The 17,246-nt window shown below is 35.5% G+C and overlaps 1 protein-coding gene across 10 annotated transcripts in view; it reads right to left on the bottom strand.

Annotated features, from left to right (window-relative positions):
- The window catches only part of HMCN1 (hemicentin 1), a 433,480-nt gene that overhangs the window by 133,447 nt on the left and 282,787 nt on the right, over positions 1-17,246 (bottom strand). For all 10 annotated transcript variants that reach the window (XM_039357629.1, XM_039357620.1, XM_039357628.1 and 7 more), the window contains exons 25-35: positions 16,292-16,387; positions 12,600-12,794; positions 12,246-12,376; positions 11,332-11,479; positions 10,444-10,567; positions 9,891-10,045; positions 5,313-5,591; positions 4,258-4,539; positions 2,631-2,739; positions 1,101-1,270; positions 125-279 (exon numbers count right to left, since the gene is read on the bottom strand). In XM_039357629.1, coding sequence (XP_039213563.1) covers positions 125-279; positions 1,101-1,270; positions 2,631-2,739; positions 4,258-4,539; positions 5,313-5,591; positions 9,891-10,045; positions 10,444-10,567; positions 11,332-11,479; positions 12,246-12,376; positions 12,600-12,794; positions 16,292-16,387 — 1,844 coding nt within the window. The remainder of the gene's footprint in view (positions 1-124; positions 280-1,100; positions 1,271-2,630; positions 2,740-4,257; positions 4,540-5,312; positions 5,592-9,890; positions 10,046-10,443; positions 10,568-11,331; positions 11,480-12,245; positions 12,377-12,599; positions 12,795-16,291; positions 16,388-17,246) is intronic.

Below are 17,246 nucleotides of genomic sequence, written 5' to 3'. Positions count from 1 at the left end.
GAGAAAAAAAACTACCCAAGAAGAGTTTTGATCATGTCAAATCAATATTGGCTTAAAAGATAAACACTGGCAAATGTTTTCCTTTACAATATTATTTAAAATTGCTTTCAGTCTTTTTACTTACTCCAATGTTTTCTCTAGCAGTATTTACAGGTTGATTATCTTTCAGCCATGTGATAGAAGGGATTGGTATGCCATTAACAATACACTGCAGGGTTACTGGTTTGTGTATCACTACAAATCTTTCAGAAGGACCACTCATTTTGATTGTTGGAGAGACTGTGCAAAAGAATCAAGATAGAATTTTATGCAGAGGTTAGTCATGAAGCTTCTTCATAAGTTCATACGTTTGTAAGTCAAGAAGCTTATACAATATAATTTTCTTCTCTGAATGTGTTCCTATGAATTATCCAGCTATCTAAACAGGAATCAGTGAAAGCAATCTTTTCCTAATTAGCAAATAATAGTCCAAGATAAAATATTCATTAAATATGCAGTAATTACTGAAAATAGAAACTGAGTATTTATTTTCTCAGAACACATTCTTTCTCTGTCCCACAACAGCATGCTACTGATGGGGGAAATGACAATTATGACAATAGGGCATAGTGCACTGTTACTCAACCTTGGTTACTTTCAAATGTGTTGATTTCAGCTCCCAGAATTCCACGGTCAAGTTTGATGGCTGGAGAATTCTGGGAGTTAAAATCTACACATCTGAAAGTTGAGAAACACTGAGACATTGAATATATCAGTGGAGCAGTGGCAGAAAAAAATAGTAGCAAGAAGGAAAAACTAGAAAGATATACGAGTTTTGTTCAATATCCAAATACCTAATAAAAGTTTGCCTGAAAAGTTTAATAGACCAATGCAGGAATGGGTTTAATATTTGTGTACTAAAGTAGCCAAGAACAATTAGTATATTCTTGAATAACATGTCTTCTTTTTTTTCATAAATATCACAAAGCTTCTAAATCCATTTCAAATCCTGAAATTCTTTTGCTATGTTCTCAGCAAACCATAATATATTTAAAATGTTTTGCAGAAAGGTCTAACCCAAACATTCCCCCTTTTTTCCCTTTCCTACAGAAGTAACACACCGTGCACAATCACATCAAATTCTTGTTTGGTTTCTCCCGCCTTGTTGGTCGCTATACACTGATAATGGCCTGCATCAGATACTTCAGCCCGAGAGATGAGAAGCCTGCGTCCATTGAGCAAAAGTTTATATCCAACTCCTCCTTCAATAGGTTGGCCATTTTTCAACCATCTGGTGACAGAAAATCAGATCCTTAAAATGCTTATTTTGTATAAAGAAGAGATTGTAGTGCATGAATCTGAATGCTTACGGTTCCAGGTGTCAAGACTACAGTTACAATTCCAGGACTAAGAGACTGGATTGTCATCTAGTAAGTGATGCTGATTTATGGGTGCTGCCATATATCCCCTAGGACTATCATTAAAAAGCCATCATACTATAATTCTATGTTAACCTATTTCTTCTGGAAAGAAATATGCTGGTGGCGATAATAGGAAAGAGAGAAGTGTGAACCAAGGAAAGATATTACAATAAATTCTTGTTTGAAAGTACCATCTCATCTTTTGACCATAGAACTCCTTCTTTGTAGTATAGAAGGAAATGGGGCGGGGGGGGTGTAGCTGTATGAATCCCTAAACTGGCCAGGTCTATGGAAATTAACTTCCATTTGTCTTTGCATAATGAGCTGAGCAGTTCATTCTGCATGCTGTATATTGAATCCATTTTTACCCAGGGACTCATGTCGTTACTTCTTCAAAAATAATCTCCTTCATCTGATTCTTTTCTAGATGGTAAAGAAGAGCAGGAAGGAGAAAAAGAAAGAACTCATTATAAAATAAAGGCATAATACCTACGGTATTTTCATTATCTTTAGAAATACTGTACAATTTCAGCAAGGGAAACAAAAACAGAACAACTACCAAAAATTGAACATTCGAGATTAACTGGAAGGCTTAAAGATATGTCTAGGTGATGACTCTTTCAATTGGCCAATTTTTCTTCTTTATATTTTTGAAATACAGCAGAATATAACTGCATTGCCCTGATTACTGAGAATCTGTAGTATTGCAGAGAAACAATAGCCAATCACAACTTGTCCTTCCGAGCCAATAGGTGACTGATTGTCCCAAGGGCTTTTTCTCCACCCAGTTCTTGAATCAGGAAAATAATATTCTGAAATAAATTGTTCTCCTTTTGTTTCCCAGATTAAGGAAAACAAATGATATGTTCCCCTCAGTGGTGGGATTTCAAATATGTGAACAACCAGTTCTCTTTGTGGATGCTGCTTCTGGAAGTCCATTCTGGGCCTGGGCAACAACAACAACAAAAAAAAAAAAATAGCTACCAGTTCTGCCAAACTGGTGTGAACTGGCTGAATCTCACCACTCGTTCCTCTGGATTGCTTTGCCCTCCCATCCAATGTCACCAGCCATGAGGAAAAATATCCATCAGGAGGTAACCCTGCATGTCACAATTAAATCTCTTGTAGCACTTTTTTATTTAAAAAAAATCTTTTATGAAATATCATATGGTTTTATCACTTACTTTCTTAATAACTTTACTTTCAACCACATATCCTGTGTGAACTTACGTGATGGTCGGCAGGGGTGTTCCTATGGCTGGACATTCCAACTCTAGGTTGCTGTGGAGAATCACAGTGTGGCCTGAAGATTCATCTCCTCCTTCCAAACTTGGTGGAACTAGAACGAAGGGAGAAAGGAACAGAAGGAAGGAGGGAAACTGAATCCTAGATAGAAATATTTTCAAAATATAATCTTCAAATATCTTTTCTATTATCCTCGCTCTTTCTGATGTGTTACAATGTTTCCTTGAACAAATCGCTTGCACATTCATACTTAGAGCAGCTATGGAGGGGTCATTTTCCTGTGAAAATTACATTCCATGTGACCATGTTTATCAGAATGGCATGGAGACTTGTTAACATGATAAACACTGCAAGAACAAGAACACAGATTCCCTTGTTATGGCTCACGTCAATGTTGCATGGAAGCAGTGATTTCCCCCCCCCTCCCCACTTCGAGGTTCAGTAGACCAGGCAAGAAATAACAACCAGGGATAAAAACACTACCTTTATTATAAGGTTACAGTGACAGAATTTTTAAAGTCTGAAAATACTTTTAGTCTCCTAAAAACTAGGAAAGGTCCTTTCTGAGATGCTTTATCCATCCTCATCCCTCCTTCACACTCAGATTTTGTTTATCAGACCATTGTCTAGCCTGTGACTCTTCCACCTGTCAGTCAAGGTTATCCCTACATGCCATTACACCTTCCCTAATAAAAATATTCCTGATAATTAAAAATATTACAAGATTGTAAATCTGCAGCTGGAGGGAAAAATACAAAACCCATGTTGCAACTGTATCAGTTTAATAGTCTAATACTATTCTTTTCATATAATAATCAACATATTTATAGGTAAAATTGGAACCAATTTCAAGTCAATATCAGATCACCACCTAATAATATTTATTTTATTTCTTTTCTAAATTCCAAACAAGTTACCCTTTAACTTTTGTTTTGTACTGACTTGAAGTGAAAATAGCAACTGCAATATTTCTACAAAGTTTGCAAAAGCATTCCAGTGGTGCTTTAGATATATGTAGAGAAGGGACAAAAGCATCAATCACTAAGAAATTGTCATCTCAAATGTCATATGGATTAGAAATGCAGAAATTGTGTACAAAGAGCCATGGTGGCGCAGAGGTTAGAATGCAGTTTTGCAGGCTAACTCTGCTGACTGCCAGGAGCTCAATCCTGACTGGCTCAAGGTTGACTCAGCCTTCCATGCTTCTAAGGTCGGTAAAAGGAGGACCCAGATTGTTGGGGGCAATATGCTGACTCTGTAAACCACTTACTGTAGAGAGGGCTGTAAAAGCACTGAGAAGCGATACATAAGTCTAAGCGCTATTGCTAATATAAATGTGTAACTTTCACATTCTTTGAAAACGCAAAGAAAACCAAATAGCAATAGCACTTAGACTTATATACCACCCCATAATGTTTTACAATACTATCTGGGTGGTTTACAGAGTCAGCATATTGCCCCCAACAATCTGGGTCCTCATTTTACCGACCTCGGAAGGATAAAAGGTTGAGTCAACCTCAAGCCGTGTCAGGATCAAATTCCTGTTAATGGGGCAGAGTTAACCTACAATACTGCAGTCTAACCAATGCTTAATTCCATGGTTTCTACTCACCTAGGATTTCCACATCATATTTGATCTCCTGTTCCCCAGCTATGCTAGTAGCTACACACATATATTGGCCATGGTCAGTCACAGCAGCATTCAGGATCTCCAGCTTCTTCCCACTGGACACAACATGGAGGTAGTCACTTGCTGTTACAGGAACTCCATTCTTCAGCCAGGTTAACAGGGGAGGAGGGTTGCCAGCAGCATTACATTCCAACATAAGTGAACTTCCAACAACCACTTGCTTGTTTTGAATGGTTTCACTGACACCCTCAATAATTGGGGGTACTGGAAGAAAAGGGGGGGAGAGGGTTTTTTTCCCCACAAGCAAAAAAAAGCATTGTTACAATTGATTTTCTTCTTTCCTCAGCTTAAGGAATTTTCTTTTATGCTAAAAGTGATATATCTTCTCCATGTATCCATACACTGCAGTATGGATATCTTCTTCTAGTTAAATTGGTTTACATTGTTTAAGGTTAATTTAGATATATAGATGATAGCAGTAGATGAACCAGGCTGCTAAAGTCATCAGCATCTTCAATAAATCTTTTGATTCCTTCAAAAATGATGTCACAAGAGCAATGATGTCATTGATATAAAGTGTCAAAGTCACAAATTATACATCATGATGATGTACATTGGATCAGTTTTTCCTCCCTTCTCATCTCATGTGGATGTTTATGATCACCTCTTGAGAAAGGAGGATATAAAGTATAACATGGATGAGCGGGAGAGAAAAAAGAGCTCAAATGTACTTTTTTACATGAATGCTCACCAACAATGGAATTCATTCTCCAGGTGAGAAAAATGATAGAGGACAACTAAATTCTTCCTCCTCTTTCTCACTCATGTTATGTTATGACTATTGCTCTCACTTAAATGTGGATCAGTCGTGAACCTGCTGATAGCTTAAGGCAAAAACAACCTGCAAAATAATCACCAGCCAAGAGAAAACCGGAACATTTAAAATTACCAAGTTACACAAATCAACTTCCAGCATTGCAACAGCACTGGAAAAAGAGTCATACAGACAAATAGTATATGGTGATATCACTTCCTACCATAGACATCCACTTGGAATATTTTTTCAGCCACCCCAGCTTCATTGGTAGCCTGGCAGGTATATTGAGCCGAATCAGAGACTTGAGCATGAGGAATCTGGAGAAATTGTCCATGTTCCAAATAAACAGCTTGGGGACCAGAAATAATTGGGCTTCCATCTTTATACCATGTTATTGTAGGAGCTGGAATTCCTCTGACTTCACACTCCAGCTTTAAGATGCTATGTAGCAATTCTGACACCTCAGTGGTAATATTTTCTCCTTTAATTGTAGGTGGAACTTTGTAGAAAATAAATAGAAAAACAAACAATAAGATGCAAAACTAAATATATAAAATACATACCCTATTAGCAAAGAAAACAAACAAATGGAACATCAGACCAATCCATTTGAGTTCTCACTTGAGACACAAATGACCAGACTCAAATTATCCTACTTCGGACACATTATGAGAAGACCTAATTCCCTGTAGAAGGTTCCAGTGCTGAGGAAATTAGTTAGCATGTCAATAAGAGATCTAAGAAAGAAAGAAACTCTCTATAATGTTAAGTTTGTGTGTTTGTGTGTGTGTGTGTGTGTGTGTGTGTGTGTGCATATATATGCAATAAATGTTTATTACATATATATGCAATGTTTTATAAGGGAAAATTCTCATCAAATATGTATATTTTAGTTTATTTCTAAACCTTTGATTCTGCTTTTGACTGATTTTGTTTAACAGTTAATTATGCTGAGTCTTTGCATTTTAACTTTAGATATTGCTTTCTTCTTAAAATAAAGTGCTTACTAGGTTTTGTGTAGTTTTAACATTTTGTGAACTAGTCTGAGACTCCTTTTTTCAAGGGAAAGTGGGGCATATGTTTCTTTAAAAATAAGAAAATACTGAAAGCTAAGGACTGAAAAACAACTTTATCCTTGAAGTACAATTTAGGTATTAGGTCTGTGCATATTTCAAAAGTGAATTGGAAGAAGCACGTCAGTTATGGCGCAAGCACAATACGTCTCTGCTGCTAATTAATAGAACCACAACCTTTTTCAGGATTACAGGTGAGCCTGTAAAAGTTGTCATTGCTTAAGAAGCTGATTCTATAAAATGACCTTTAAACAGGCCTATGAAAAACTTAGAAAAGATATAGATGCTTTAACAATTGGAACAGAGATGCTACAGATGCTACCCTCACATAATGCTCAAAATGTTCTTCCAAATCAGTTTCATAATGCTTAGCCCTATAATATATGCAAGGAAAGGTCTTCCAGACGATTCATATTTATTCATATTTATAGATGTCTTTGTAGATTCCAAGAATTTGGACAACCACTAGATAACAAGGTAATAATAGAACATTCTAATTTCTTGCTAATGATGGTTATTCAGATACAGTACTTGCATCTCAGTTCCATTCAAAATATTTTAGAGTCCATCTAGCATAGGGCAACCAACTTAGCTGCAAAAATCTATATGGCTATTAGGTCACCGCTAAAAATTAGAGTTTGGATTGTTGCCATATAGTGGTCATCTAGATTTCTGTAGTCTTAAACGGTAACAATTTGTTTACTAGTGGAGGATTTATAGGGCTGGAGCTGCAAAACAAGAACTGGAGCTGCTTACAGCTAGATCTTCATGGGGATCCCAGAGTTTCATTCACTTATCTCCAATTCTCAGTAATTCAATTGAAGTAAACACACTTGTTCTAAGATTAAGGCATGATGAATGGAAGGGAAACCAAATTATGCATCTTTAAAGATTTTCACTTTCAGCATGCCCATTTGGGGATTTCTGGTATGGCCATGCTTACTTTTATCTTTGCCCCACCAACATGAAATGCTCAATTCAGAAAGTGTTGCAAATCTGTGCTCTCCTTAAACTGCAGGGATGTGTAAATGAGACAGAAACATGGTGCACACATCCCCAGAGAAGTCATATATCCAAATTATAAAATTATAAAATTTAGGATACAGATCTTTTGATGAGCTCCAGTTAGCCAAACATGATTATCTTTCCAATTATAAGAGCCAAGCACTATAAAAACATAGTGTGCATATATAAAAGCAATTTAAATTAAAAGAAAGACATCTTTATGGTCACTGCATTGCTAGCCAACTCAGTAATATTAAAAAGAAAACAGCTTCACTAAAGATTTTAAATTTCACCCAAGAAACTTCCTGTGACTTTAAAAACCAAAAGTATCACTTCAGCACCATGATGATTTCAATATGTTTGGAAACCCAGAATTAGAAACCCTTGCTCTTTAGGCAAATATATAGTTTCAAGTCTATAAAAATGACTGTAAACTAATCATTTGCAGATGCTTATAAATGCAGCTCACAGCACACTCATATAGTGTAATAAACAAGTACTAAATGTGATTGCTGATGGTGGAAATGTATTGATGCTAACATACAACCTATGCTGCCAGAATGAATAAAACCCAACATGGGTTGCAAAGGTAGCATACAGTAAAAATATAATTCCCAGGCATATTAAATGGCAAAAAAGCCATGAATGTACTCAAATGTACGGCATATCTAGGTAAGGAGATACTTTAGCCTATTAATTTAAGTAATTTTCCAACTTCCATAACCAATTTGAACAATTATTTATTTTGATGCAGAAAGGAAGAGATTTTTAAGAGAGATATGAGTGAAAAAGAGCTTGAAATTGAGTACTTCTAAATATCTTTTATTAATTCACATGTATTCAAGATGCTGCATTTTGTAGATATTTGAAGGGAAATTAAATGGTTTAAAGTAGCCCTATCTATTATATGATGTATAAATCAACAGCAGAGTGTCTTGCTATTAGACATTGAAAATGCTTCCTCTTTTATTTTCCTCGTTTGTATCTGGCCTCAGGGATGTAATAAATAAATCTGAATATAAATTTTGAAGGCAGTCAACAAAATGAAGATAACATTTGTCTGGATCTCAGATGCAATCTCTGAATGACTATATTTGGAACTGAAGACACTGGGAAAAGTAATTGGAAATACAATCTCATCCAAGTTTACTTCTATTTTTAAGTGCTATAACATATGGCCAGCTTGCATTATATAGACTTTCCCCCCTGCAAATTATTTCCCATTTTGTTCTTTGTCTTTCATTTCTCCATACTTCATACACAATGGCAGCTATGGCCTATCCTTCAGTATTCTGGCAATCCATTACTGGTCTCATTTCAATGACTATACAAGATTCAAAATGTTCTGCCTAGGTTCTGTCATAGCCAAACAACAGGTACAGTGCATTTCTGCTATTCTCTTCTGCCAGCCTTTCTTTCTCGGGTTATGCTCACTAATTATGGCCTGGGGATCTGCCAATCCACTTTAATCTGTCATTAATCACCAAAAGAAGATAAAGCTGTGCCTTCAGTAAAACTCAGCCTGGAAAAGAACACAGGAAATGGGGATTCAGACTAAGAGAAATAGATTCAATCATCTTTCAAGTCCACTTATAGTTTCCATGAAGTATGGTAACTCCAATAAATCTCTTATATTTCAATTTGAACAGGTAATCTACAACACTTTTTTCAAATTTTGATTATATAATTTATAAATCCAGTGAATCCATCTCAGTTGTCTCCATAGGGAATTATTCAGCTTCAATAATAACTTCTGTTTCCAGTAAAGAGTTAAAGTTCAAGCAAAATATTTCTTTTAAAGAATGCCTCTTGTGCTCTGATAATCCACCCTCAAGATTTTGTTTTACAACTGATATTTAAACAAGACAGTTTTCCCACACAAGGATCTTTCTATTCACGCTTTCAAAAAGAAAAATTAATTCTTTCCATTTAAATATTTTAATCTCTTAGTTCCTCAGCTTTTTGCAAGGTAAGCAAAAATCAGTAAAATTCTCAAATGTTTCTAAATAATTCCAAAAATAAATAATCAAAAAGAAGCACTTATCTGTACCTGAAGAAAGTCTCTCTTTAACTGAAGAATAAATTGTAACCCAAAAAGTGTATTAGAAAATAGAAATGCCAGTACTAATGTCCATAAATTTAGACTACAACACAATTGCAAATATGATGGAAGACCTATCCCTTCCTGCCACTCATTTCCACAGCTGATTGGGGAAACCTTTATTTCTGCAACTTGGTCATGAAGAGGACAGTCCAGAAAACAAATGGGTTAATATCAAATTTCCACCTTAAATCCAGGAAAAGAAAAGGGGCCCTTTCAGTAACTGGGAGTGAAACAAACTACTGAAGAAGGGATAAAATCAACTCTGAGACGTCCATTTTTGAACTTCCAACTCCAAATTTTCCGAATGAAGAAAATACAATGGGTTCTCAGTCTAAAGATCCATTATAGCAATAGAGCCTCTGGTATAACAATTAGCATTTTTATTGATAAATGTATTTTTGTTTTAAGCATTATTTCTTATAGTGAACAATTTTATAGTTTCTACAATTTAAAAAATGTAAAGGTACAAATGAATGAATAAATAAATGTTTTAAGCTGAAGGAACACTTTGATTTATTTTTTATGGTAACACAATGAATTGAGTACAAGGGCCTGTGTCATATTTATTATCAACACACCTTAAAAAGATGTGCAATATATTTTTGTAGTAACTTACTGTGGATTATGAGTTTGAGTTCCTTAAACTGTTTGCCTGCAGAATTGGTTGCACTGCATTGGTAGCGTCCTTTGTCAACTCTTTGAGTACTCTTTATTTGAAGAATTTGCCCTTTGTCCAAAACCTCAATATTAGGGTCACCTAAAAAGAGGGGCCTGTGGGGGGGGGAAATATCTTAAAATGGCATCAATTTAATAAAATGTTTGTAAATAAAGCTTTGGAAATATAACATACTGACAGGTACACTACAAAGTAAAATAATATCAAAATTTACACTGTGAGAAATTCTGAGCAATCCATTTTTTGGAAATGGATATACAAGGATTCTTTCAATTTCATTAACAATTCATCTAGAAAATGGTCATTAGTGGGGGAAATAAGAAGTTAACATAGTTCCAAGACTTTTGGTCTTTATATGAATTTCTTTTTAGTTAAATTAATTCTTAAGTTATAGTTGAATAAAAGCATATTGATTTTACTATATCAATAGGAAGCAAGCTTCTCATTTTTTGTCTATAAGTCATGTTAGAATGGTTTAAGAATTAGCACTTACTTGCCATCTTTGGACCACTTGATGATAGGAAAAGGAGACCCACTGACCCTGCATTCTAAAATTGCCTGTTGGCTGAGGGTGACTGAAAATTCATTGGATTCAGCATCTCCTATAATGGGTGGGACTAGAAGAAAAAGACAACAAGAGACAACAAGGGACAATAATTAAATAGGAAGCCCTATTAAAATACTGCAAAGTGTTTTTAAGAAAAGAAAAGTGGAAGTTAATCCTGGAAATATGTTCATCTCTTTTCCTTCCTTTTCGCATGCGAAATACATATTAAATCTAGCTTATAGTATCCATATTAACACTTCACTGTGGGAACCTGTGCAGTATAAATATTTTTAATCTAGGTTGATATTTGAATAATAACAGTTTGGGGATTAATTGCAATGAGGAGTTGATACTGGTTGTTTAAAAGTGAGCCACAGCATCATTAATTAAGGGAATGAATTGGAGCAGTGAACCAGGCAAAGTGGCTCATAGACCTGGGCTATTTTTAGAGTTTTAGGATTGATTAAAACATAGAGCATTAAATAATCTAAAAGCCTAAATAAAGCTATTTCAGGTTCTATATCATTTCAAATATCCAGGGTTAAAAGCTATAGAAAGCAAGTACAAATAATCTGAAGTCCTGATTAATTCTCTTAGGCTTAGTGTGTTGTTGTGTTGCTCTCTTGTCCTTTTAATGGATCCATATCACATAAAAATAATAATGCAAAATAATAAGGTTAGTCAGTTATTTATAATATATTTTAAAAACCCCATGAGAGCTAATTTACTATTGAGTACTTCATGCTTGCATTACATATCTAAGCAGATACTGGTGAAATGCCAAAGGCATTTCATATTTAATTTCATATCATAATCATAGCTAAGAGTACCAACCTTGCACATCTACAGTGAAAAATTTCTCTGAACTCCCAGCTATACTGGTGGCTTTACATGAATACTGGCCAGCATCATCAGTTGCAACTTTAAGAAGTTTCAACAACTTTCCATTTTCCAAAATTTGCAAAGTACTTCCCTCCAGAACCTGAAAAGATTCAGCAATAATTGAGATTATATCTGCTAAATATACCAGTTAATTGTCTGTGCTTAATTAGACATGTTGTATAGCATACCTTACAACCAGGAGTAATAACAGAATCTAAATAGCTTAATTCCTATTTAGGAAATTACGATAAACTTCTGGGATTTGACAGGATGGATTCTTCTAGGGAAGCCTCAGTGAATGAAGAAAAGAGTTGTCTAATTCAGTATCTCTTGTATTGCTCTTTTAATGGGATAAGTATGAAGGCAGCAGTTTTGAAGAGACTATTACTGTTTAGAATGGGTTATTCTAAATCTGATCCCTTCAACCTATTCTTGGATATCAAAACGAGTTTAGGAAAACATCCATTAATGCAGAGAACTTCATGGTTAGTAGAAGTTAGAATCAAGATCCACTCTTGATGTACTTGAATTTTATTTTGCCTACAGCTATTTCTGAAAAAAAAAATTCTTTTTTGGCTGCAAAGCCTACAACTCTGATAGAATGTATTTTTATACTGCTCCAGTCAGATAGGGTTACAGGAAGAACAGAAGTTGAATATTATTTTCAGTATCATTCCTACATGAGATTGCATGAAAATAATAATCCACTCATATGAAACTGAATCTGGTTTTGTTCATACATGTTTGAAATGCTGCCAGCCTCAAAATGTATCAAATACTAACAAAATATTCATAATTTTTATATCATGCTTTCAGTATAATTTCATTTTTAATCTAAGAAAAGAACTGATAACCTCTTGGTGTACCTGCACATCATCTTTATACCAAGTAATGACTGGAAAAGGATCACCAGATACCTCACAGAACAGACCTAAAGGCTTATTGATGGCCACAGATGCATTGGTCACCTTGTCCTGATCTTTGATTTCAGGTGGAACTGCAATCAAATAAGTAAATATTTAAACAAAGTCACTTATTTGTATCATTGATTTTATTTCAATACTCTCAGTCCTTTTAGTTATTTGGCTTTTACATGTGCATAGTTTGTTTCTAATTTTTATTCTAATACACCAATGTCAATATTTTAGTTATGCCTCAATTTCCAGTTTCTAAAACTTAGAATGAAGTAACATTAACTCCTAGCAAAAGGGTTAGTTTACCATAAACTTTCAGACTGTAGTTTATTTCTGTGTTTCCAGCTTCATTGATTGCGGTGCAGATATATTCTCCACTGTTGTATGGTGTGGCGGAAGCAATGACCAGCAAAGTTCCATCTTCCAAAATTGAAAGCCCAGGTTCATTGCCCGTAATCTCCCTATTGTTATGTAGCCATTTTATCACAGGTTTTGGAGTACCTATATTATAAAACAAAGGGTTCTAAATGTTCCACTTATTTTGAAGTTCAGAACAATAGATTGCATTTCAGAATAAAGTTTTTGGTAGTTTTTAACAACATATGCACCCTATTCAAGAGTCTCTGAACTGGGACAGACCCGCCCCCTCCCCCAAAATTCCTGCCAAATCCCATCCTTTGCCATTGTTTCCATGGCTGAAGTAGCAGATAGAACTTTCTGCAAATTCTCTCAACATTCTCCATTATATTTGTTATTTAAACAAGTAGCACTCATTATTAGCAGAGGCAGCAGAATATCTCCTTCCTTTATATTCCAAGATGTCTTTCTTTATCCTGCTATCACCACAAAGGGTCCAGAGTATCCTGGTGAATGTTTGAGTACTCTGCAATAGGGCAGTCATATCAAGATCAGGCAGACCTTATAGTCTCACTTATTACCTATTTATGCCTGAACTTGAGCATGCAGACAAACAAATTTTCTTCTCTATGTAAAACTTTCCACATTTATATCTACAGACACAACTTTCCCCTTAGTCACAAAGAAAGCTCCATGTAGCCATAATCTTACATACTAATATACACATGCAGATGCATAGATGAGATGTGTTCAAGAGGCTCCAAAGAACTGGCTTTTGCCTTTATTTATCCTTATTTGATTTAGACCTGCCTTTTTGCTCAGTAAGCAGATTAACTGACAAGCCTCATAACTCCCTATCACCTCCCATGAAATGTGTTAAAATAGTCCCCTTTTCAAACTGAGTTTGTTTACCCATCTTCCTAGAGGCAAAAAAAGAACCCTCAGATGTCCTTTTCCCTAAGCCAGAGGTCCCCAACCTTTTGAGCACCAGAGAACAGGTTCCATGGAAAGGGGGTTTTCCACGGACCGGAGGGGGCGTGGTTTCATGTACTGCCTGCATCTGAGGATGGGGCTTTGCTTGTTTGTGTGGTTTCTGGCATGCCGCAGCCCGGTGCTGATCCACAGACCAGGGGTTGGGGATCTCTGCCCTAAGCAAAGGAAGGCAAAAACAAAAACAAAAAAACCCATCTCTTGCAGCCTGCTAGCCAAATAAAATGAACAATTCCAATATTATATACTTCCTCAAGGTTTGTCAAAATAGTTCAAATGCTCAGGATGGACTGATGTCATTAATACATCAGTTTATTTCAGGTAGCACCATATGGGAAACGTTTTCAAGAAGACAATAGTGCAGATGTTACATATACTAAAGTGTACATTTTACTGCTATAGCAAACTGGCTATTAACACAGCAAGTCAGCTTTAAAGTATTGGAAAAATATCAAACTTTGGTGGTGCAATCCAAAGTTTGGCTTCTGCCTGCAGGGTAGTATTAATCTACTATTTAAATAATAATAATGCTAATACTACCATCCCAGCCAAATGCTTATTATAACAGATGGAAAGCATGATTCTTCCCCATCCCCCATCCCAGAGACTGGGGAATTGCTGGTTATCCAATTCAAAGTACTGGTTACTACCTATCAAACCCTGTATGGCATAGGGCCTGGGTAGCAGAGAAGTCACTTATCTCTCCAACTGTTTCTGCTGTTTAGTATGTTCCAACAGCATAGGTATGCTCCAGGTCCCATTGTCATCTTGTAGGATCTAGGAAGCATGCCTTCTCTATTATAGCCCCACCACCTAGAACAGTATCTCCCCCCTCCCCGAGATAAGGAAGCCCTCTCTCCTGGGGTTCCAGAAAGCTTTGAAAATCTGGTTTCAAGGTTTTGACGTTGGCCTGGAGTTGATGTTTATATTTGTTCAATGGTCCCTGTTTTTGTCATTATTGTTGTTTATGCTGTCTATTAGATTACTTTATTCTGAGTGATTTAGTCTCTATGGGTCAGTGTTTTCAGCTGTTTTATGTTTTCCCAACTTTGTATTGGGAAAGAGGTCCCCAACCTTTTGGGCACCAGGGACCGGTTCCGTGGAGAGAGGTTTTTCTGCGGATTGGAGGGTGTGTAGTTTTGTGTGCTGCCTGCATCCTGCAGATGGGGCTTTGCTTGTTTGTGCAGATTGATTGCTGTCATGGTACTGGTCCACGGACTGGGGGTTGGGGACCCCTGATCTAAAGTCTATTAAAGTTGGGTATCTAATAAATTTAAATAAAAAAGAAATAATAGAATCATCAAGACTATTATGTCTGGAGGGCCATGACCTACAAATAGGATGGCATGCCATATTATGGGATCATAAATATAAAGTACATAAATATTTTCGAAGTCACTATATTAGGCAAGCTCTTATTCATGTATGGACAAAAATTTGGCAATCAAATTATACCCAAGTACCTAGTTGGATCTCACCGTTAGAAATATATGTACATCCAAAATTTACTCAATTAGACAAGACATAACATATAAAAACATCTTAGATGAAAGAGGGGAATTGAAATCCAGGAAAACCATCCACGATGAAGGGATAGAATTAGAATGGTGGGCATACCTGCAACTGCAGGCGAGATATTGGAAAGACAAAAAAGAGTTAGGCATTAAATTAGAGCCAATAGAATTGGATAAAATAATTTTGGGGTCGGAGGATAAAATGATTAAAAAATTATACTACTATTTGCTAGATCAGGCAATGTATGAGGAACAAGTAAAAGTGACTATGTTGAATTGGAGCAAGGACTTTGGTCTTAATTTTGATCTGCACATATGGCAAGAACTATGGGCAAGAAACAAGAAGCTTACTTTGGCCACCTCTTACAAAGAGAACCTTTACAAAATGTTTTATAGATGGCATCTCCCACCCACAAGATTGTCTAAAATGTATACCAATGTTTCCCCTAAATGTTGGAAATGTAATTTGAAAAGTGGAACTTACTATCATATGTGGTGGGAATGCACGCGAGCTTGTGACTTTTGGAACAGGATTAAAATATGGCTGGAAGAAATATTAGAGCAAGCGGTAGAACTAAAACCAGAACTCTTTCTATTAGGTTTAACTACGCAAAAGCATGACAAAGGCGTACTTTATTTAATGCTACACATTTTAACGGCTTCCAGGCTGTTTTTTGTTCAAAATTGGAGGAATAAGGGAACTCCAACGGAAGAAGAGATCCTGCATAAAATTCTATCATGTGCTGAGATGGACAGGCTTATAATGATTATGAAAGACAAAACAGAACACGAATACTTCGAAATCTGGGGCAAATTTTACCATTGATATGAATTAAGAACTGCTCGGACTTCAAGTTAATGGTAGAATTAAAAGATATACATAACTGTACATATAATTGTATATATAATTGCATTGTATAGAAGATGAGGCTTATATAGAGGTTAAGAACAATGTATTAAACTTTTGTACTATGATAGGAACTGATCGGAAAATTCACTCTGGAATGTCATGTTTGTCCATTGTTGTTTTAATTGTATTATGAATAAAAAAAAATTTTTTTTAAAAAAGTTACAAAAGTCAACATGGAATCCCCCGAAATGGAAAACCTCCACTCAGCAATTTATAATGCTTTGTACCTTTGATTGGGCATGGGAAGGCAATTTGTTCTTTTGCTACTCTTTCTTGAAATGGAGAGTTGTATGGTGGATCAAGTGCTCCAACACTTGGAGGTTCTAATACAAAATGAACAGAATATGAACTTTATTTATACTTATTGGCTAGGTTTCCTAAATTCCAGTTTATAAACCTTTGAAATTCTCAAAATTGCATACATTTACACACACACACACACACACACACACACACACATATATATATATACACACACATACACACACACACACACACACACACACACACACACATATATATATATATATATATATATATATATATACACATACTATTAAAATGTAATTATATAATATATATTATGCATTACAATTTTGTTTATTCAGTTCAGAGGCTTTGTGGTATGCTAAGGAAACACAAAGTACAAATATTAAGAAGAGACTGAAGCAGCATCAGATAAGTCGTAATTCACTGTTATATTCCTCAATATATTTAGAGATAAATTAAAAATTTCCCGACAAATTGGATTTGTACCTTTCAGTTACAATCTACTGATTATCAAATCAGAAAAGCAATGGTATCCCTCTATTGTTCTTATCAATGTCAGATTTAGATATCTGAACTCCTTTCCTGCTAAAGTGAAATGTTACACATCTTTAATATCTGCCATGATTTTACCCTTACTGACATCAAAAACAAAGTCTTTTTTCCCAATAAAACATATCTAGCTTTATATATGATGTTGACCATCCTTCTCTTCTCCCGCAACCACCCACACAATTTGCTTCAGGGCATTATAAAAGCTTCCATTGAAACTTGAGAATTTGGAGAAAGCTACTGAGGATAGATAGCATTAGGTAAAGTGATAGTCTGATTGTATAAAATTGCCTCATATCAACAGTTCATCTTCCAAGAAAGATATCTCTTATTTATTGGCTCAGTTAACTGCTTTAATGCAGA

This window comes from Crotalus tigris, unplaced genomic scaffold (assembly GCF_016545835.1).
Source record: "Crotalus tigris isolate CLP2741 ecotype Arizona unplaced genomic scaffold, ASM1654583v1 scf7180000018938.1368258, whole genome shotgun sequence".
Classification (NCBI taxonomy): domain Eukaryota; kingdom Metazoa; phylum Chordata; class Lepidosauria; order Squamata; family Viperidae; genus Crotalus; species Crotalus tigris.
The sequence above is the reverse complement of the archived record's forward strand: the minus strand, read 5'-3'. Positions and strand labels throughout refer to the sequence as shown.